Source organism: Theropithecus gelada, chromosome 12 (genome assembly GCF_003255815.1).
Source record: "Theropithecus gelada isolate Dixy chromosome 12, Tgel_1.0, whole genome shotgun sequence".
Lineage (NCBI taxonomy): Eukaryota > Metazoa > Chordata > Mammalia > Primates > Cercopithecidae > Theropithecus > Theropithecus gelada.
The window spans coordinates 86,366,629-86,390,627 of NC_037680.1; the positions used below are offsets into that span (position 1 = coordinate 86,366,629).

Sequence of the window (23,999 nt, forward strand, 5' to 3'; positions counted from 1 at the left end):
TTAGCTGCTTACTCAATATTCATTAGCTTATAATCTTTATGTATAGAAGGCACATGAATTTCGTTTCTTCTATAATACACATCACATAAGGTTTAGGAGAGACAAAAAAAAACAAACAAACAAATAAAAAAGAGAAAAGAATATCCAGAAATATACTGTTCTTACAATTCCTTTGCACATTAATTTATAACCAGAGTTCATTTTAGTAATAGTACACATAAATCTCAGTCCTGACCTTTTCATATTGATTTTTACATGGGTAGCATGCTTGCATGTTCCATAATTTTTGTTGTTATTCTACCATTCATTTATCACTTCAAAATATAATTTTAAGCTTATTTCCTGAATGCACTTGCCTATTATTTGTTTAAAAATCAACCCGATTACTTCAGATTTACTTACAGCCTCGAAGATGGAGTTCCATGATCAGCAGGAATTGACTCCCTCTGCAGCTGAGCCTTTAGACACGAAGGAAGAGGAGTCAGAGAAGCAAAGTAAGCCTGGTGAAGACCTTAAACATGCTGCCTTAGTTTCTCAGCCAGAGACAACTAAAACTTACCCTGATAAAAAGGACATGCAAGGCACAGAAGAAGAAAAAGCACCCCCAGCTTTGTTTGGGCACACTCTTGTTGCCAGCCTGGAAGACCTGAAACAGAAGACAGAACCAAGCCTTGTAGTACCTGGCATTGACCTCCCTAAAGAGCCTCCAACTCCAAAAGAACAAAAGGACTGGTTCATCGAAATGCCAACAGAAGCAAAAAAGGATGAGTGGGGTTTAGTTGCTCCAATATCTCCTGGCCCTCTGACTCCCATGAGGGAAAAAGACGTATTTGATGATATCCCAAAATGGGAAGGGAAACAATTTGATTCTCCCATGCCAAGTCCCTTTCAAGGTGGAAGCTTCACTCTTCCTTTAGATGTCATGAAGAATGAAATAGTTACAGACACATCACCCTTCACCCCTGCCTTTTTACAGCCAGATGACAAAAAATCTCTGCAACAAACCAGTGGCCCAGCTACTGCCAAAGATGGTTTTAACATTGAAGAGCCCTATGAGGATAAACCTGACAAAACGGCAGAAGCACCACCCTCAGAGGCAATGACCTTACCCAAAGATGCTCACATTCCAGTTGTAGAAGAACATGTTACAGGGAAAGTTTTAGAGGAAGAAAAGGAGGCCATAAATCAAGAGACTGTACAGCAGAAAGATACTTTCACCCCCAGTGGACAGGAACCTATACTTACTGAAAAGGAACTTGAGCTGAAGCTTGAAGAAAAAACCACCATTTCTGACAAAGAAGCTGTGCCGAAAGAGAGTAAACCCCCAAAACCTGCAGATGAAGAAGCAGGCATAATTCAGACCTCCACAGAGCATATTTTCTCAGAACAGAAAGACCAAGAGCTTACCACAGATATGTCGAAACAGGACTCGTTCCCTGTAAGTTTGGAGCAAGCAGTTACAGATTCAGCCATGACCTCTAAAACACTGGAGAAAGCCATGACCGAACCATCTGCATTAATTGAAAAGAGCTCAATTCAGGAACTTTTTGAAATGAGAGTTGATGACAAAGATAAGATTGAAGGGGTTGGAGCTGCAACATCAGCTGAGCTTGACATGCCATTTTATGAAGATAAATCAGGAATGTCCAAGTACTTTGAAACATCTGCCTTGAAGGAAGAAGCAACAAAAAGCATTGAGCCAGGCAGTGATTACTATGAACTGAGTGACACTAGAGAAAGTGTCCATGAGTCTATTGATACCATGTCTCCCATGCATAAAAATGGTGACAAGGAGTTTCAAACAGGAAAAGAACCCCAGCCCAGTCCTCCAGCACAAGAAACAGGGTACAGCACTCTCGCACAGAGTTATCCATCTGATTTACCTGAAGAACCCAGTTCTCCTCAAGAAAGAATGTTCACTATTGATCCAAAAGTGTATGGAGAGAAAAGGGACCTCCACAGTAAGAATAAGGACGATTTGACCCTCAGCAGGAGTTTAGGACTTGGTGGTAGGTCTGCAATAGAACAAAGAAGCATGTCAATCAATTTGCCTATGTCTTGCCTAGATTCCATAGCCCTTGGATTTAACTTTGGTCGGGGACATGATCTTTCTCCTCTGGCTTCCGATATTCTAACCAACACTAGTGGAAGTATGGATGAAGGGGATGATTACCTTCCAGCCACCACACCTGCACTAGAGAAAGCCCCTTGCTTCCCTGTAGAAAGCAAAGAGGAGGAACAGATAGAGAAAGTAAAAGCTACCGGAGAAGAAAGTACTCAAGTGGAGACATCATGTGAGTCTCCTTTCCTAGCCAAAGATTTTTACAAAAATGGTACTGTCATGGCACCGGACCTGCCTGAAATGCTAGATCTGGCAGGCACAAGGTCAAGACTGGCTTCTGTGAGTGCAGATGCTGAGGTTGCCAGGAGGAAATCAGTCCCATCAGAGACTGTGGTTGAGGATACTCGTACTGGTTTGCCCCCGGTAACTGATGAAAACCATGTCATTGTAAAAACGGACAGTCAGCTCGAAGACCTGGGCTACTGTGTGTTCAATAAATACACAGTCCCATTGCCGTCACCTGTTCAAGACAGTGAGAATTTATCAGGGGAGAGTGGTTCCTTTTATGAAGGCACTGATGATAAAGTTCGAAGAGATTTGGCCACAGACCTTTCATTGATTGAAGTGAAACTGGCAGCAGCCGGAAGAGTCAAAGACGAGTTCAGTGTTGACAAAGAAGCATCCGCGCATATCTCTGGTGACAAATCAGGACTGAGTAAGGAGTTTGACCAAGAGAAGAAAGCTAATGATAGGTTGGATACTGTAATAGAAAAGAGTGAAGAACATGCTGATTCAAAAGAACATGCCAAGAAAACTGAAGAGGCTGGTGATGAAGTAGAAACATTCGGATTAGGAGTAACCTATGAGCAAGCTTTGGCCAAAGATTTGTCAATACCAACAGATGCATCCTCTGAGAAAGCGGAGAAGGGTCTTAGTTCAGTGCCAGAGGTAGCTGAGGTAGAATCATCCAAAAAGGTGGAACAAGGTCTGGATTTTGCTGTCCAGGGTCAACTAGATGTTAAAATTAGTGACTTTGGACAGATGGCTTCAGGGCTAAACATAGATGATAGAAGGACAACAGAGCTAAAACTTGAGGCTACACAGGACATGACCCCCTCATCCAAAGCACCGCAGGAGGTAGATGCATTTATGGGTGTCGAGTCTGGCCACATGAAAGAAGGCATCAAAGTTAGTGAGACAGAAGTCAAAGAGAAGGTGGCCAAGCCTGACTTGGTGCACCAGGAGGCTGTAGACAAGGAGGAGTCCTATGAGTCTAGTGGTGAGCATGAAAGTCTTACCATGGAGTCCTTGAAAGCTGATGAGGGCAAGAAGGAAACATCTCCAGAATCATCTCTAATTCAAGATGAGATTGCTGTCAAACTGTCAGTGGAAATACCTTGCCCACCTGCTGTTTCAGAGGCTGATTTAGCCACAGATGAGAGAGCTGATGTCCAGATGGAATTTATTCAGGGGCCAAAAGAAGAAAGCAAAGAGACCCCAGATATATCCATCACGCCTTCTGATGTTGCAGAGCCATTGCATGAAGCAATCATATCTGAACCAGCAGAGATTCAGAGTGAGGAAGAAGAGATAGAAGCCCAGGGAGAATATGATAAACTGCTCTTCCGCTCAGACACCCTTCAGATTACTGACCTGGGTGTCTCAGGTGCCAGGGAGGAATTTGTGGAGACCTGCCCAGGTGAACACAAAGGAGTGATTGAGTCTGTTGTGACCATCGAGGATGATTTCATCACTGTAGTGCAAACCACAACTGATGAAGGGGAGTCAGGGTCCCACAGCGTGCGTTTTGCAGCACTAGAGCAGCCTGAGGTGGAAAGGAGACCATCTCCTCATGACGAAGAAGAGTTTGAAGTAGAAGAGGCAGCTGAAGCCCAGGCAGAACCCAAAGATGGTTCCCCAGAGGCTCCAGCTTCCCCTGAGAGAGAAGAGGTTGCATTTTCTGAATATAAGACAGAAACCTATGACGATTACAAAGATGAGACCACCATTGACGACTCCATCATGGACGCTGACAGCCTCTGGGTGGACACTCAAGGTGTGCATTATTATTATTTTTTTAAATTTTCTACTCTCAACTCAAACACAATAACCTTATGGGATTTTTTTTTTCACTTAAACTTTTTAAAATACCTCTTTATCTCTTTGTTTTGCATTTTGTTAAATATACAAAGGATTTTGTACACTTGTTACTAATGTTTTCACTGTTGTTGTTGTTGTTGTTGTCATGATTTGCTTTGATCCACAGATGATGATAGGAGCATCATGACAGAACAGTTAGAAACTATTCCTAAAGAGGAGAAAGCTGAAAAGGAAGCTCGGAGATCATCTCTTGAGAAACATAGAAAAGAAAAGCCTTTTAAAACCGGGAGAGGCAGAATTTCCACTCCTGAAAGAAAAGTAGCTAAAAAGGAACCTAGCACAGTCTCCAGAGATGAAGTGAGAAGGAAAAAAGGTTCATTTAACAATCACTTCTTTAAAAATGTTTTTGAAGTAATTCATTATTACTTTTTTGCAGAAGAACTGCCTAACAGTGGTAACTAATTATTTATAAAATTTCGTTCGGTTTTGCTCCAAGTGTTTATTTTTTCCTGATGGTATGCTTTTTGTGTTTTCTTATTCATAGCAGTTTATAAGAAGGCTGAACTTGCTAAAAAAACAGAAGTTCAGGCCCACTCTCCCTCCAGGAAATTCATTTTAAAACCTGCTATCAAATATACTAGACCAACTCATCTCTCCTGTGTTAAGCGGAAAACCACAGGTGACTGTTCAATTCTGCAATGTGACTGGCAAACATAGACATGTATTTTTTTTTTAAATCTCATTACTGTAGCAGCTTCTTCATTTTGTTTTTCTTCCAAGAATCTCAGCAGTTATGAAAAATTTGCTATTAAGTGTCTTGTATCATTATTCTTTTTTTCCCCCTCCTTACAGAAAAGGTCATGACCATCTGTTTCTTTGTCATGCTCAGACATAACAGTGCGTGATTGTATCTTGGCATTGTGCTCTAGTGTCACGTTCTGGGGATTCCTATTTTCATTCTGTGTGTTTGGTTAGACGATGGCGATGAATTTAACTGTGGTATGCATTCTCATTATTTTGCTTATTTATCCCTCTCATGCTTAAACCCATAAATATTTGTCCTATTTTCTACATTGTTACTGCCAAATCTGTTACTGATGTTGATGAATTTATTGAAAACCACCAAGAATGTGTAGTGATTTAGATACTGAAAATGAAAAGCAAGCCAGGAAGTGAAATTGTGGTTTACAAAATTACTATGACTTTGCTTTTGTTGGAAAAAAAGAAAAGAAAAAGAAAACAAAATTTTCTGGTAATTGTATCAGATTTTATTCCTCATATCCAAAATTAACAAGGTTTTCACTCTACTAAACTACATCTCTTAGCTGACCTTGTGTCATGGAGATTTTCTTAAATATGTTGGATCCAAACTACTCAACTTTTCTATATAATTTAGTATTCAAAAATTTGAAGCGAAAACTCTTCCTTTTTGGAGGAACTTAAGTTAGAAATAAACTTCGGTTTATTTTTACTTTGCTACCTACTTTTTTTTTTTTTTTTTTTTTTTTCCGAGACAGAGTCTCGCTCTGTCACCCAATCTGGAGTACAGTGGCGCGACCTCGGTTCGCTGAAACCTCCGCCTCCTGGGTTCAAGCAGTTCTTCTGCCTCAACCTCCTGAGTAGCTGGGATTACAGGTGTGCACCCAGCTAATTTATATATGTATATATATTTTTAGTAGAGATGGGGTTTCACCATCTTGGCCAGGCTGGTCTTGAACTCCTGACCTCATGATCCACCTGTCTAGGCCTCCCAAAGTGCTGGGATTACAGGCGTGAGCCACCGCGCCCAGCCTGCTGTCTACTCACTTCTCTTCTTCAAATACATATTTTTTCCTAAGTTTATAAAACTGATAAAACAAAGAAATAAAACATGTTGGAAACCATCATAAAAACCCCTAGAAATATCTGTAATGCCAACTTTTTTCTAAATTTCAGTGCAAAGTATTTATTTTATATGTTTAATTATACTAGGACAATCTTACAGTATATTTTATTTTAGAGTTTATTAAGTGGCATGCTTGTAGCCTACAAAATGACAGATCGCTAAATCAGAAAAGAATGTTTTTCTTTCCATTGTACATCATCAATGCCTCTATATAAATCTTCGGATGGTTTTAAAGGTTAAAAGGAACATTAGCCTTTGTGAGAAAGAGAAAATCAAGGTAATTGATGGTTTTATTTTAGTTATTGAAAATTCCAAGTATTTTGTATTTGTGTTCTTCATCTAGAAATCATATCATGTGCTTTCCTTCAAAAATAAGAATCTAAGGCAGAATTGGAAAATGGAAGGCTTGTATATATGCAAACCTTGATAAAGCTTCAGGATGAAGAATATCTCTGAAGTTAGGAGTTAGGAATTAACATGACACACCTCAGTTCATTTTCTCAGGTTTTTAGCTTCATTAAACTTAGAACTTCATTAAACTCAATAGCAAATTAATAGCTTCATTTAACTTAATAGCAAAATTGCTTGGGCAAGCAGAATCTCTTGATTTAGCATGAAAACTCTATAACCTACCTGAAGAGGATGAAAGATGTCATCAGGATTGTGGAATTTTAGAGAAAATGTAAAATGGTTTAGTAAAGTGTTTACATGTCATTGATATGCAATTTACTACATTTAAAGTAAATGGTGTTTTTATTCATTCTTTGAAAGAAATTTAAAATCTTTGAACTAATTAAGATTTTCCTTTATTCTGGTCTAATGTTAAGATACTTTAGGAGAACGCATGTATCAGATATAGGTGTCATTGGTTTGAAGCAAGCTATACGTGTCTCAAGAGTTTGAGTTATGTTACAGAGGTAGTAGGAAGGCATCATTTTTACTGCTTCCTTAAAAACGATAAGTCCTAGAATCTGAAAAATCTCACTAGCTAGTCCTACATGGCATAAAGCATATTGTAGATAGTTATTATTTTTGTGTCAGAACTGTACATGTCATAAAATACCTTTTTGGAACTTATTCAGAGGGCTTATAAGGATACATATTTTTTTTCTGAGGGTTTCTGTTTTATGAATGAAAATTAAGGAGGAATAAACACACAAGCTTGATTATTTTATCTTCTAAGCCCAATTTTCAAACATAGATGGTTTTCCAAACCACAAAGGATTGTTTTAAATCATGAGAGCTAAGCCACCTCAGGTAAGTCATCAACCAAAATGTGCTAGAGATAATGGAGTTTAAAATTGAAACCAGAAGCATAAAACAGCAGCAAGAGAAACAACAGTAACAGATGTGGTAATAATTTCATACAGGAAGTGCATGTGTAGAACATGTTCTGTATTTACTGAACTTAAATTTTCTCTCGTGTTTTCTGTTCTTGACAAGCTATTTTTCTTCCCTTCTCATGTGGCATTTTCACATCAAACAAGTATGTCATTCATTTTGTGAAATGAAGGGATGCAAAGGGAAAGGGGTTGGCTGATCATGACATCATGACAGTTTGAAATGTAAAATACCGAAATATCTATAGGTATGCCAGTGGCTTCCAGAACAAGAAGAGGGTTTGGAAATCTCTATGAGCCCCCTTCTGTATATCATGCGAACCCCAGAAACCAGTCAATGTTCTTTCTCTTAAACTTTGCAACATTCACATTGCTATTCTGTAACTTCTGTTCTAAAGGATCTATCCTTACATACTAGTGACTCAAAGATACATTGGTAATCAATAGAAAAATTATTTGGTGTGCTTATCTGTGCTTTGGTAGACAATGGGTTATATTAATTAGCACACAGTATAGTTGGAGCCACATGCTATGTTATTGCTATTCAGGTTACTTGAGTTATTGAATTTGAGTCTCAGAATAAGCAAACTTTTGCTTTGCATTAGTCTGTTGACACAACAGAATATCCTAAAGGAATTTAAAACTGCATTTATGAGTTTTTAGAGACTAAATTTGGGGATGTTTGTCTTTTATTTTCAACAGCAGCAGGTGGGGAATCAGCTCTGGCTCCCAGTGTATTTAAACAGGCAAAGGACAAAGTCTCTGTGAGTAAAAAAAGTTTTCCTTGTTCTTCATTTGAAGTTCCTTTGGTATTAGCTGCAACATAGGAATAACTTTTTATATTGTTTAGATATTTACTCTTAAAAGTCATTTTAAATAGTTCACTCACCCAGAAGTTTCTCCGTGGCATCCAGGCATGGAAGGATTAACGTTTTCTGGGATAATTGGTGAGGACACAGCTGGACTGCTTCCTTACTAGTAAGACAGAAACATAGAAAGCAGGACAATGATATGGCAAAAGTAAGGAAGTCCAATTTATTTACTTTTCATAGAATCAAAGTAAACCATATAACCAACAGTAACTATATTTTATAATACACTTTCATTGTTTTTGTTGCAAAATAAAAATATGACCAAATGAAGCATTGTACACAAGCAGAAGGAAGTATAAATCAATTATAATCCCCTTATCATAAAGATAAACACAGTTATCATTTTGGTGTAAAATCTTAATTTTTTTCTATAAATTTATAGGCTTAACAACAAAAATGAGAACACTGTGTATCAATTTTTAAATTCAACAGTAAATGTACTTCCATGTCGTTGAACATTTTGTAAGTTTTAATGACTACATAATACTGCATTTTATTTATTTGCAATGATATACTTAATTTCCTATTATTTGACTTTTAGAATTTTTGTTGTTGTTTTAACAATATTACTGTAGAGAACTTTTTGGCTAAGTTCAGTTCATAAATGCGTTTGTGTGCCATTTCCTTCAGATAATTTTCTACTAGTGAAATTAAAGAAAATGTTTATATTTAAAGTTTTTGCTACATATTGTCAAATTGCCCTCTGGAAAGGTTCTACCCACTTATACATTCTGTATAAGAAGAGTGTTCATATTCATTATTATTACCACGTATTTTATATTGTTCTATATTTGCCAAATTATGGAGATGGCATATGTTATTATTTCAAAGATTTATTTTGGTTGTATTAATGGTGTTAACTTCTTCATATATTTATAAATCTTTTCTATTTTTTTCTGTGAATTTTATTTTTATATTATTAACTATATTTTAATGACCAAAGCCAACATGAAGTATTTTCACTCCTTTATGATTGAAAAAAAAATTAAAAGGCTACTAATGAAATCCTAAAATTATAACAAATAATGTGAATGATATTAATTAGTAGCTTTTAACAACGTTCTGAGACTGAGCAAACATATATAATATGTAAATCACAATTCTTAGTTTACCCTTCTAAAAACCAGTAAGATTTTAGACTTCCACTTTTATTTATTATGAAAAGTAGTGATTCATTTCCTGTGGCAGCCAAATCTTTGATTTTGAACCTGAGGGGTTTTACGTTGATAAAAGATTATACTTGATTTTTATACAAATGTATCAGATATATTCCTGAACATATGGCAAGAAACAAAGTTCATTTATTGCTTTGGTAAATATTAGGCTTTATTATAAACACATTGTGATTTCAAGATTTGTATCTCTTTACCTTCTGTTTCCTAATTAATGATTTATGGTGGTTAGCCATAGGGCTATGGAGCAGACCATGTTCAAATCTTGAACATCTTTTAGTTATATGATCCTTTTCTTCCTATTTCGTAATTTTCTAAAAATAAAGGGGAGGACAAAATTCCTGTATCATGAGTTAGTTATAAAAATTAAATGTAATAATGTTATAAAACAGTATGCAGTATAATGCTTAGAACATAGCATTCATTTAATAAATGGTAATAGTTGTTAGCTATTATTTTAATTAACTGAATGGTGGAAGTTTTCAGGAGCAGATATAAAAAGTCTGACCTTTCCTCCTTTAGGTTGACATAATTTGGAACATTTTTAGGAAATTTTTAAGCCCCTTGGTCTTTGAGTAACTCGATAGAATCAGCACTTGGAACAGAACCATAGGCATCATCTGACACAAAACAAACTTTTTTCCTTGTAAATGCCAATCTTGTCTTTCTGAAGAAAAATTAGGCCTTCATTCTTTCTTTTTTTTCTCATTTATTAGCCCTTTTTCCTTCCTAATATGATATCCTTGTCCTATAAGTTTTCTAAAACCCCAAGTAACTTTTATTTGATTTAGCTCTAATATTCAGTCTATCCATCAGAACAGTTCTCTCATTGTTTTTTGTAGTTGTATGCTCTTTTAGATTCACTTTTTTTAACTTAAAAATGTTTTTTCTATGGGTACATATTAGGTGTATATATTTATGGGATTCCTGTGATGATTTTTTAAATTGCTCTTTATTAGGAACCAGACTCACCCATAATCCTGCATTTCACTTGGGGTTTTCTGTTGTTTGTTTAGCATTAATAGTTGTCTTTCTTAACTACAAGCAATCCAATTTATTTTTCTCTTCTATATCACACTTTTGAAATTCACTCTTTTGTGGGTAGCATCAATCAAAAAAGAATGACTTGTGCTGACCCAATTACACTTCCCACTCAAGATACTGGGTCTATAAAACAAGAAGTGATTTTTATAGTCTGTAAATACTTATGTCTCTGTTGTAGCTCCAGAGGTTAAAACTTGAGATAAAAATCTCAGTTTTATCTGTCATTTCTGTAACAGATCAAATTAATTATTTGAAGATAATAATCTCCTTGGCTTTGTCATACTTATCTATATTTTTAACAGTCACCCATCAGATGTATGGCATTCTGGCATAGCTTTCTCCAAAAGTCATACATCCTTCCCAATTATACTTGCAGCCAGTCTCCCCAGGGATTATCAACACCTGTAAATTAAGTCATGATTTTTATTGGCAATCTTTTCAGTCTTGACTTTCCTTTTTAGAATTCATAACACATCATGCAGACTATAGTCTTTTCATTAAAATGTTTTTAGTTCTATGGTATAACTTAGTTCACAGTATGTCTTTTAGTTATAAAATGAACCAATTATATATAAACTCTGAAAATTTTCTGTTGAAGTCAGTGTAGATTACCTGAAAATAAGTTTTTTCAATCTTTAAAAATGCTTTTTTTTCATTAGGCCTCAAATATACCTTGTTCTAAAGTTCTTGAAACATGATTAATATATGGATTATATGTATACCTTGAAGGCTATATTTATTAAAGGAATAATTCCAGCAGTTAGGATATTGAAAGATATTTCCAAATGTGTTATCGTTATAAAATCTGTGAATTAATTAGAGACTATATACATAGAATCCAAAAAGAATATTTTATCTACATTATCCTTAAATGAGAGAACTATGTATAGAATCATTTTTTAAAAAACAAAATTTAAGCAATCAGCATCCAGCAAAAAGAGAGTTTTGCTAGTCACTTGTAACATTCTTTCTATATTAAGGCTTATTCTGTTTTTTAAAAAAGAGAGACTTACTTTGGTCTCAGGATTTCACAAAGCTAATTCCTTCATATCTAAGCAACATTATTCTTTCTTCTGTCCTTCTATCTATCCATCCACCCATTCATCATTTATTCAACAATTATCCACTGGGTCTCTACTATGTACCAAACATAAACAATCACATTTGGAAGTAAAGAGGAGCAAATAATAAATAATAAACATGGATAACTGTTCTAGACCTGGTTTAACAGATTTTTTATTTTATTTTTAATCAGGGTGTCCATGTGCAGGCTTGTTACAAGGGTATATTACGTGATGCTGAGGTTTGGGCTTATATTGATTCCATCACCCAAATAGTGAACATAGTTCCCAATAGGAAGTTTTTCAATCCTTCCCCCACTTTTGGAGTCCCCAGTGTCTATTGTTGCCATCTTTATGTCCGTGTGTACCCAGTGTTTAGCTCCCACTTATAAATGAGAACATGTGATATTTGGTTTTCTTATAACAGATATTTTTCTATGACTATTATTAAGTTAGTTTTGGCTAAAGAGAGCTGTTCAATGAAAATCTCATCTAAGTACACATCTCTATCATTGATTATAACCATTTATCATGTGTTCTTATTAAAAAGACTTTGAGTTTCTTATACGTTTATACTTCTTTTTTTATTTTCCTTTTACTTCATAGTTTGGTTTATTTTGTGCTTTTGTTTGTTTTCTTTCATGGCTAGAATTCTACCTTGTCAAAGATTCCTGCTTTACAGGGTAGCACAAAGTCCCCAAGATACAGCTCAGCCTGCCCTAGCACGACTAAAAGGGCTACATTTTCTGACAGTTTATTAATACAGCCCACCTCAGCAGGCTCCACAGACCGTTTGCCATACTCAAAATCAGGGAACAAGGTAAGGCAGCAGGTCAATAAAAGGTGCAGAAAGAAATAGAATTTGGGAGATTATGTTATAGAACCTAATTCAGGAAGTGTATGAAAGCAAATACTTTACGTTCTGAAGTATTTGACACATAAACAGTAGGCCCTTTTAAAAACAGATACAAATTTAAAATTTTGATAAATAGTATACCTATTTTTTAAATGTAGAAAATGTCTTTTTCTGGATATGCTTCCCATTATTAATTGATGGTTTGATTATCTGGTAAAATATCAAATGCAAACTTACAAAATATATTATATATAATATATAAGAAATAATATTGCACAGTACAATAATAACTATATTGTATAGAATATAATAGACAATTGAAACTTAACATCATATATATCAGGGTTTAATACTATCTCTTGACATCTACCAACTCAATTGTCTTGAAACAATTACATAAATTCATTAAACCTGTTTCTTCAGCTTTATCATGTATCATGTTCTGTGGTGAGAAACAAATCATAAAAGAATGTAAACTATAAAGAGTTCCTGTCACATACATGCACAATATATGGTAGTGGTCATTGTTAGAAATATTATGCATGCAGTGAGCTACTCTCAGTCCTTTCTGATTAATAAATTATCATGCTAATGAAGATTTTTCAATAAAATTAGTAATTTGCTGAAGATTGCTTGAGTACATTTATTTTACCCAATTATCATTTAGAACTTGAACTCAGTTATCAGAACTCCAAATAATGTATTTTTATAAAACATCTAGGCAAATATACACTCTTTCTAAGTTTTAAAGTAGAAATGCTTATAAATATATGAAATCCAGTAGTTTGTATTAAAAGAAATTCATCTATCAGCACAGGAGGAAAATAGCAAAATCAATATCACTTCGTATAAATTAAAGACTTACAAGAACCCAATGTCCTTTTTGTTTTCTCCAATCAGGATGGAGTAACCAAGAGCCCAGAAAAGCGCTCTTCTCTCCCAAGACCTTCCTCCATTCTTCCTCCTCGCCGAGGTGTATCAGGAGACAGAGATGAGAACTCCTTCTCTCTCAACAGTTCTATCTCTTCTTCAGCACGGCGGACCACCAGTAGGTTTATTTTGATTTGACTTCCTTTTTAAGCACTTTTTAAATCCTTTAAGTGGAATAGCACTTATATTTATATTTTAATTTGTAAAAATAAAACATGCATTAAGACTAGATTATATTTGCCCTAAGAATCAGAAAATCCAGAATGTAGATGGCCGCAAAATAGCTGTTTGAGTAAAAACAATTGATAGAGGAAATGGTAACATATTACCCTATTATCTAAGACTGAGATAAACTTATTTCTCTAAGAATATATTTTCCTTTTTGCTTCAAATTTAGCGCAAAAATGAAAATTCTAAAGAAGTGATCAATGTAGAAACCAAGTCAAGGATTTTTAAAAACATACATATATAAAAGCTTAACACTTATTAGATTTCCAAGTCGTAAAATCGAACTGGAAAGTCAACAATCAAAACTTAGGATCCTGTTCAACTCGTTAAAAATTTGCATTCCAAATGAGATATAAATATAGTATAGTTTATGCAATAGTTTCAAATTATCTTGATTGATGGCCCATTCATGAACTGATTGGCAATTATAACAGTTTATATAATGCTCCAATCATTACACATTTATATGTTGCATTGTGGCAAACTATCTAGTAAAGCATAGATTCAAATTACTTCCATAAGTATTTTTCTGTTGCAACCAAAATAGCTACCAGTTATTGAGCACATATAGATACTAAACTCTTAAGATACATTGTCACTAAATTTAATTAGCAAAACCAATGAGTAGGTATTAATAAACTCAATTCAATCTACTGATGAGAAAACTGACCCTCTACAGAGGGTAACTTGTCCAGTGCTTCACAGCTAGTAAGTGGTTGAATTTGGTTTTCAGTCTGCTGATAACTTCACAGCCTGAAGTCTTAATGTCTTTTCTATATTGATTTGGAAGAAATAGTACTAGACAACTTCTCTGTAGAATTATTTGGAGGACAGTGTCTGTGTCATTTAAAAACCATTTTAAAATGGTGGAAATTGCTACCACTATCACATTATAGTTGGCTTCAACACTTATTTTAATAATAATTGACCCACTTAAATATGACTATTGGCATTTAAACAGTGTTTTGGCCTATAAGAAAAGTGTTTACTGTAATAAGAGTAATTGTGTCCAACATCATTTAGTTTCCTAGAGTATTAGCATCCTTTGAAATATGTGCTAAGAACACTGAAATCACAAAAATTATTTTATCATAGCAAAAATAAATTATTTAAATGAATTAGCAGGGAGGGCATTTAAGATTTAGTACTTTCCAGGGAAGAGACTTTAAATATCTAGAGTTGAAATTGAACATCATTAATAACCCCAAGGATGATGAGACAAGACAAAGATACCAAGTACTCTCCAAAAGAACATCTTGAATTATGCTTGTATTTGTTGCTATAAAAGCAAAATGGCACTTTCTCCATAAATCTACTTCTTCAAACCACTGTGTTCTGCCTTTTAAAGTGTATCTGTATATGAATTGATTCATTAAATGTTCAGCACCAATTCTATTTTGACTTTTTAAATTTACTGATGTTTACAAGCATTTTGCATTGTATTATTTGATAGTGAACATAACTGACACGTTGATCATTTTAAAACATAGGGTCTGTCTTACCTCTATATACCAATAGCTGAAAGGCATAAAGATGATTGGAAGAGCAAGCACTCTGCCCACTTCTACGTGCCTACCACCCCCTTAGTGGTACACAGGGATGTTCTAACATTTTGTGCAGCTATTGAAAAGATTTGAAGGAAACAATGTTGTGCAGGAAGCTCATCCGCCCAAGAGGAAGGAAATCCATTGTCACTGAGGAGTTGACAAGATAAATAAGAGCACAGTTTAATCAAGTAACTTGTAAATAAATATCTTAAAAGTTGTTTCAGATCTTAGATTTAACGTCTTCAAGTTCAGAACAAATAGGAAACATTCAAATTTATTGTTTTGATGATAAGAACAAATTTATTACAATAAAAATTGATCATATATATTGAACAGCAGTGTGAAGGCCTTAATATTTGTAGTTTATCCTCTTTCTCCAGATGTAACACAAAACCTCCTTTTATGAAGCTTAAAGTGTTTTCTACAAGTATGGAAATGACTCCTCAGAAGTTTAGAAAAAATTATTTCATATAGTAAAAATTGTTATTCACATCCAGAATATTGCTTCAGTTCAGTCTCCATGAAGTCAAAAAACCCCTCAGCACACTTTGATGAATTCCGAATTCAATACATTTTATTTTTTTAAAAATGTTGCCTACCTACTGTATTCAGCTCACATGAAAGTCACCAGGGCTAGATACAATGGCAAAAAATACAGGGACGATCCCTCTCCCCAGAAAATCTGAGCTATTCAAAACTGGTGAAGTAATAGAGAAAATATTTGAGAAAGAAATAATGTTTCTGGTGAAAGTATTCAGACAGACTTAGAGACAGACATCTACATTGAAAACTTAGTCCATAACAAACCAGGACATGGAAGTTACAAAATTCCAAGTTGGATGCGGTTGTATCATCCTAGTCTTGAAATTCTTGTGAAAAGCAATAAAAATCACAGAACACATGCTAATTTCTCACTTTAGACTTCTCATATCCCATTTCATATTATCAGTTGAAGAATCTAACTGTCTTGTGCCCTGTGTTAGAAAATCAAGACGACACAGGGCACTTTCATTTGATATGTGAAAACTGTTCACTGAAAGAAGTACAATTGTTCTGTGTTTCTCCAGGAGATAGAACCTATAGCAATGGGTAGATTTACATTTTCCATAGATCACAATTGTCTAAAAAGCTCTCCTGAGCTCACATCTTATAAATATTTAGGCAAAGATTACCTGTCCACTTCTCAGAAAGAACTTCCTATATTTATGAGCAATTGCATTAGGTGACCTCTAAGATTCCTTTCACTTCAGTGGCTTTAAAATTGTTATGTATTTATTCTCTACAAAATTTCAGAAGATTCATTGATTTTTTTACTTAATCAGCAGTAAAAAAATGAAAATTATCCCTTTTCTATAAAATATGTTATAAATGAAATTTGCATGCTTAGAAATGTAAATCCTCAGGGGCTAAATATTGTATCTGGCTTAGACGTTAGTAGCATCTGGGTGAATGAGCCTCAATATTCTCATTTCTTAGGAATAATAAGAGCTGCCCCTAAGAACCGTATTGTGCGTGTTTGGTTATCAGTTGGTTGATATTCACATAAGTGCTTTGAAATTTATAAGGTGTTGCATTCTTATTTCTATCATTCTTTCAGAAAGGTATTTGAAATGTCATTCAAAGCACATTCAAAAGATGAAAGAAACATAGTGTAGGAAAATGGGGGGTGGGTAAAATAATAATAGGAGGCTGAGCTCAATTTGAGGCAAAGAAATGGATCTCAGATCCTGTATACTTAACGGGGTCTTGGATTTAACACCGAACTGCCAAACTAGTGATGAAAACAGAGGAGAAAACACAGTCAGGTACGAGGCTCGATGGGAATATACTGGGACATCCCAAGTTTCTAAGGCAAGAAATAGACTTTGTTTGTTTGTTTGTTTGTTTGTTTGAAGCACTGAGATGATTTTCCTTATGAAAAGAATACATGATATAGTAGAGCAATGTCTGACAGCTTCCATAAACACATTTATATACCTCATAGTGTTCCTCAATATAAGGATAGAATATTGAAATGCAGACCTTTCTATACGGACCGAAACTATGTGTCCTAAATACGTGGTTCTATATTGTATGTTCACCTGGATCCCAGAATGAATTTACTACATAGAGGAATGAATGATCTACATATCATTCAAGGAATCTTCAGTAAATATGGGTCTGCATATGACACTAAGAGTAAATTCTTTTCCAACTAAAGGCAGATCCATATGCCTTAATAGTCACACAAGTAGAAAATAGTTTTTGACACATTTATAATGAAAATTAAGGAGAACAAATCAGAAAAAAATCAGGTTTTTTTCTTTGTGTTGATAGCAATGCGTGTTCAAAAGAATGCCACTGAGTTATGCACCTGATTTCAGAAACGAGACTCTCAGCTTCTTGAGCACCATAGTGATCATTACAATAATTGTTTCTAAATACCTTAGAAATGAAACATATTATGACTTCTAACAATCTATGGGAAGAGGGATGTTTTGAGGAGAATTGTCTGACTCTGGTTTGGTTTTGGTCTTGCTTGTTAATACAGGGTCAGAGCCAATTCGCAGAGCAGGAAAAAGTGGTACCTCAACACCCACTACCCCTGGGTCTACTGCCATCACTCCTGGCACCCCACCAAGTTATTCTTCACGCACACCAGGCACTCCTGGAACCCCTAGCTATCCCAGGACCCCTCACACACCAGGAACGCCCAAGTCTGCCATCTTGGTGCCGAGTGAGAAGAAGGTCGCCATCATACGTACTCCTCCAAAATCTCCTGCGACTCCCAAACAGCTTCGGCTTATAAACCAACCACTGCCAGACCTGAAGAATGTCAAATCCAAAATCGGATCAACGGACAACATCAAATACCAGCCTAAAGGGGGGCAGGTAAGAATTGCATGAACACATATTTGCTGCCAGAAATAATTATTACCTTGTCTTCTTCATGTTGAAAGCTAACAGTTCTTAAAAGGGAAGCAGATGTGTTAAAGAGCTACTGGTTGCAATTTATTGCTAAGAGTTTGGACTTTAGGAAGATAGCATCTGAAATATAATGAAAATCACATAACGTGCCCATTCCTTCTGTTTATTCTTGGGTAAAAAATTTTACCAACTTTTAGTTGATTGACTAACATTTTTTTTCTGAATGTATCTCTATTGCTTTATGTTTTTTAACTTGAGATTAAAGTTATATTTCTGACATAAAATTGAGTTTTCTATATTAGATTCTGACCATGAGCTCATTTGGCTATCTTTTACTGATTCCAATTTTATCTCCTTCTTTATTTCCCAAGGATTTCCTATGACATTTTCTACCATTCCCTCATGTTTACTCCAAAATAAGGATGTTTCACCGAGTTTCAATTCTGGTTACTATTGCCTAAATGTTGCAAAGGGCAGGTATTCGTGTTGATAATAAAAGACACATGGTTCTGATGAATAAAATTGTAGACTTTGAACTTCTACTCAAGATTAATTGTATTAAATAGAGCTATTAGTAAAGCTTACTTACTAACTCTTCAGCTCCCCAGAGCAAACATTCATATCTTTTCAAACCAGGGTACTTTGAGTTCTGTCTTGACGTGAACCTTGCTTATACGCTATATGTTTGGACAAAGCAATTAGCCTGGAAGGAAATAATACAAATATTATTTAATGTTTATCTCATAATATTGATCTATTCAGGATAGTTTAACTTTTGTCATTGAAGAGATATAAAACAACATCCTTTTTTGAAAGAAAGATAAAAACAGTAACTTTGTATATAAACAAACTTATAGTGCCCTTTCAATATTCCAAGAAAGTCTTTTCTTTTTAACGTCAATATTTTTTTCTGCCACTCTTTTTCTTTTCTCTTGTGTTTTGTGCCACTGCTTTCTGGTATCCCTCCTTCATGCCAAAGAAAATCTATTTTCAGGCAAGTTTAGACAAAAGATCTTGCCAAAATGTAAAGCTATCAGGCACTCCTACTCAGCAATAAAGCAAAAATTCAGTGTTGCTCTTTCATTTAGCAACAAACTTCTGTGCTGTCTCATTATGGCTCTGTTCAGGAAAGCCCAAAGAGTTAAGAAAAATCAACCAATGGGGCAGGAGGGGAGAGGTCAATATGCCTTTTCAGAACAAAGATGACATTCTGTAATAATAGAGTCGTAGAAAGATACTTTTTCATAGACAGATGCTATGAAAACTAGAAGCTACAAGAAACATTTTTAAGCAAAAAGTAGAATTATAAGCCTATAATTCCTAAAAAACTCAAACTATTCTTGCATTCACCAGCGTTTTGCACATCCAAGAGAAGGAAATATTTTGAGCTTTTTGGAAATATTCAAATGTTGCATCATCTTTATATTTATACATAAATAATTTAAAAGCATAAGGTGAATAAAATCAATTTAGTACCATTAGGAAAGTTCTGTATTTTAGCCTTGGACAAGCTCTCCTCTAAAATAGAGTAACTATTACATATATTTAAAATCAGTTCTTTTAAAGTAAATATTCCCATGTCCTGTTACTCTCCTTAACTAGATATGGGGTTTACTTACTTATATTCTGGAAAGCATTGGTACTTAAAATAATTTGTTTCCTCTTAGAATCACAAGGAAATACAAATTATCTCCAAGATATTTTTTTGAAACTAAAAAAGTAGTTAGAAGAGAAAATTATTATTTTAAGTTGACATCGAAATTTTATATGTTTTTCTTCGAAGGACTCCTTAAGATAGGCACAAAGAATGGTTTTAGCCTCAGCTTTGCAGGAACTTCTAAGATTCAATCAATCCAAAAAACGTGAAGATGTCTGTTTTCTTTTTCTGATTCTTTATCATATCTGGTTTTGAGTATTTTTATGTCTTATTTAAATTGACTTCTACTATATTTGGTAATTCATAAAATTGACACAAAATATCTTATAGTTTTGAGCTGAACTAAAACTTCCCTAGAGATTATGGTGGTTAAGGGCTAGTAAATACATATGACACAAAAATTACTGAAAGAACAAAAATAACTTCAAAATCACAGTGTCATTTGAAGCAAATCTGTTTTTTCATCAGGCAAGTGTTATACCTGCTACACGATTATCCTAGTTCAGCAATGATGACTTTGGAAAAAATCCACAACAGTGGAGTTATGAGGTGACTTTTTGCAGAAGTAGGAAGTATTTCCTCACCAAGATAAGAACCAGATGAAAGATACTTGCCTTCTATTTTGTGATAGATGGTATAAATTCACTTAAATTAAAGAGTAAAATGAATTGGGAAATAATAGCACATTGCAATAGAACTGTCTGTGTAGGAAAAACCTATCATTCAACTCTTCAGCACTATCTCCTTAAAAGTCTCCCTACAGTGTGTGATCTCAGATACAGGGAGTGAGGAGAGGTTTCTTCCATACATGTAAAACTGGAGATCTTATAGAACGACTGAAGGAAAAGTGTTTTAGGGCTTGTTTGAAATTATCAAAATGACATGTTAAAGACCCTTTATTAGATGATTGAGCATCAATACATGCACACTGTTGAAGACATTGAAACCACTAGCACATTGTTCTCAATTGTAAATTGATTTTCCTAAGGCATTTGAATGGATAGTGGCCAACTCAGAAATATTTCAAAAGACAGATCAAGAGCTATGCTTTCTTCAGGGGCCAGGTTTTGTAATAGTGATAGATGGTCTCTAGGAACTGAGAAAAATATTCATGCAATTCTTATTAATGAAGATGGGAGTAAATTTGAAGATGTAACTTTTAATTCCTCTGCACAGGGTCTATTGTGGTAAAATTTGAAGCCATTAGGTTGTATACAAATGATTTAATTATGACAACTTTATTATTGGGATTTTTTTGTGTGTTTGTTGTTGTTGTTGTTGTTGTTGTTGCTTTTGAGATGGAGTCTCTCTCTGTCGCCAGGCTGGACTGCAGTGGCGCAATCTCGGCTCACTGCAACCTCTGCCTCCTGTGTTCAAGTGATTCTCCTGCCTCAGTCTCCTGGGTAGCTGGGACTACAGGCGTGTGCCACCACGCCCAGCTAATTTTTGTATTTTTGGTAGAGACGGGGTTTCACCATGTTGGCCAGGCTGGCCTTAATCTCTTGACCTAGTGATCCGCCTGCCTCAGCCTCCCAAAGTGCTGGGATTACAGGCGTGAGCCACCGCGCCCAGTCTATTGGGGTTTTAAAATGTGTGCAATCTCTAAAAATTGGGAGAGGAAATCTATAATAAAGATATATGCATCTTAGGAACTCAACAGCTTCCCAAATTATTTGCCTCCAGTTTGAACATTTATTGTCCTTCTGTTTGTAGAGGTTTTGTGCTTACAGCAGTTATCTCTTCTGTTAAGGACCAATTTCTGTTGGCAGAGGGTCTCAGCTCAGTGAGGCAAGTCAATGCCTAATGGAATAGATAAGCTAGCTGAAGATACAAGGAGCTTTACAGAAGGCAATAAAGCTAATCCTTTCAGTGAAAACAAATTCATTCCATTGGAAAGAATATGGGCAATCATGGATTCAGTGTAGACAATTAGCTTGATTGATTTAACTCAAGGCATAGGGAAGACTTATTAAGTGTATTAATTTGAAGCTGTTCTGTGTAGTTAGCTCCCCAATCTACATTAAATCTAAGTTTTAGAATAAATAATGTTAGCTTTTGAAGAACACAGCTGCTTCAGTTAAACAAAGGTAGGAAAACAAGCAATTTCTCTAAACATGTAGCATAAAAAAATTTAGGCAACAACTCAAGGAATAGTGCTTTTTACCTTTTCTATCTAATAATCAGATTTTAAAATAGTTACTTGGATTTATATGGAATGCTCCTATATGTTTTGACAGATATCTTGTTTTTCTCCATTGGCCTTATGAAGATGAGTATAAAAAGTACAAGTTGGCCAGGTGTGCAGTGGCTCATGCCTGTAATCCCAGCACTTTGGGAGGCCAAGGTGGGTGGATCACCTGAGGCTAGGAGTTTGAGACCAGCCTGGCCAACATGGTGAAACCCCGTCCCTACTAAAAAAACAAAAAAAAAAAAAAAAAAAAAAAAGCCAGGCGTGTTGGCGGGCACCTGTAATCCCAACTACTTGGGAGGCTGAGGTATGAGAATCGCTTGAACCCGGGAGGCGGAGGTTGCGGTAATCCAGCCTGGGCAACAAGAATGGAACTCTATCTCAAAAAAAAAAAAAATAGATAAATAAAATTTTAAAAGCACAAGTTATATGCCCTTGTAATAATTGAAAGTTACTAAAGAAGTGGCTTCACAGATATTGTCTTCATTTACTGCTCATTGGATAGGATAATTAGAGCATGATCTCTGCAAGGCCATGTCTGTGGATCTGATTGATTGCCTCTGAATTATGTGCTTTTGCTCCATTAATGGCTACAGTCAGTCATTTTCAGGTTAGCTAGGCTACAAATGATGGCATCATCATGCAAGTCACTCCTTTTTAAAGAAAAAACTGTACTCACCCTTATATAAAGAACTTTGTAAAATTTGTCAGCATATTGCTTTCCCAATCAGCATTGCCCTGCCATCTTTTTAAAATGCTTATTTAGATAAATCTATTAAACGAGAACCTGTAAAACATACCATTACATTCTAGAAATAAAGCAATCTTAGTTTCTGTATCTCTATTCTATATGGATCTATTAAACTAAAGGATATTAGACATCAGAGATATCCATCTCCTTCTAATCCAACCCTCACATTTTCACAGAGTAAGAAACAGAAGTTCTCACATTACCCGCATCTTGCATATAGGGCATTAAATATCATCCTTCCATGGCTGAGCTATGAAGTCAGAGTCTATACTTTGTCTTTAATGAATAATTAGTCACTCGTGTGCAAGTATGTAATTTTGTATACCTTAGTCTTTTTTGTTTGCTTTACGTTTCATTTCATAACATGAAAATAAATGGTCATTCTATTTAACAGTGCTTTCCATGCCAAAGTTTTTTTATCACATCAGGATTGAAATTTGAAGCTTCTGAACTTTTATAATATTTTCATGAAATTATTTAATGCAAATACCATGTTATATTGATACACTATTAAAATACATGTTATATTAATACACTACATTAAATTTGGAAAGGTGTGTTGCATTTTTATCATATTTTTTGTTTTCTCCTATAATTCACAAGTTATTTTTTAAGTAATTCTAAAAATTAAGGTTTTAAAATAGAAACTAGTTAGCTTTTTAATTTCTATGGATAATATAAAGAATCAATTATGAAATATTGTAATTATAGTATCAATCTTGGCATCTTAAAAATAACATGGGGAGTTGTCTTCTATTTCTTTGGTAACTCCAGAAATACAAAGTTTTACCTTTCTTTACTTGACCATTGAGTCAACAAATATTTATTGAGCACCTACTACACCATGCTGTGTTCTACATACTGAAATATAACAATGAACAAAACAGATTTCTTAAATTCTTGACATCATGGAATTTACATTCTAGGAGGAAAGGTGAGCAAAAAAAAAAGTGATATAAGAAAAATATGTAAAAAAGTGCTAAGTATGAAGGATAAAAATAAAGATAAGAAAGAGGTTCAGGATATGTTAAGAGGAAATTGCATTTCTGATAGGATGACTAGGAAAGGCTTGAGAAGGTGATATTTGAATAGAAGCTCCAAGGAAGTAAAGGAGTAAGCCATATGAATAACTAGGTAATGAGCCTTTCAGGCAAAGGCAGCTACACATCCAAAGACCCTGAGGTAGAAGCAGGCCTCACATGTTCTAGGAACAGCAAGGACATCAGTGTGACTGATGCCACATACATCTTTGAGTGTAGAAAGTTTATGCTATTATTACATTTTTTTAGTATTATTACATCTGTTCAAATAACAGAACTTTTATATTGCTAAACCAAAAATCTAAGAGTCAACTTTTCCTCTCACTTTCTCTCATCCCATATCCTAACCATCTTTAAGT

General features: G+C 34.9%; 1 protein-coding gene across 1 annotated transcript in view; it reads left to right on the forward strand.

Annotated features, from left to right (window-relative positions):
• Positions 1-23,999, forward strand: part of MAP2 (microtubule associated protein 2) — a 305,742-nt gene that overhangs the window by 262,905 nt on the left and 18,838 nt on the right. The window contains exons 7-12 of the mRNA XM_025403963.1: positions 393-4,118; positions 4,329-4,535; positions 4,707-4,841; positions 8,090-8,151; positions 13,293-13,440; positions 17,628-17,968. Of these exons, the coding sequence (XP_025259748.1) occupies positions 393-4,118; positions 4,329-4,535; positions 4,707-4,841; positions 8,090-8,151; positions 13,293-13,440; positions 17,628-17,968 (4,619 nt within the window). The remainder of the gene's footprint in view (positions 1-392; positions 4,119-4,328; positions 4,536-4,706; positions 4,842-8,089; positions 8,152-13,292; positions 13,441-17,627; positions 17,969-23,999) is intronic.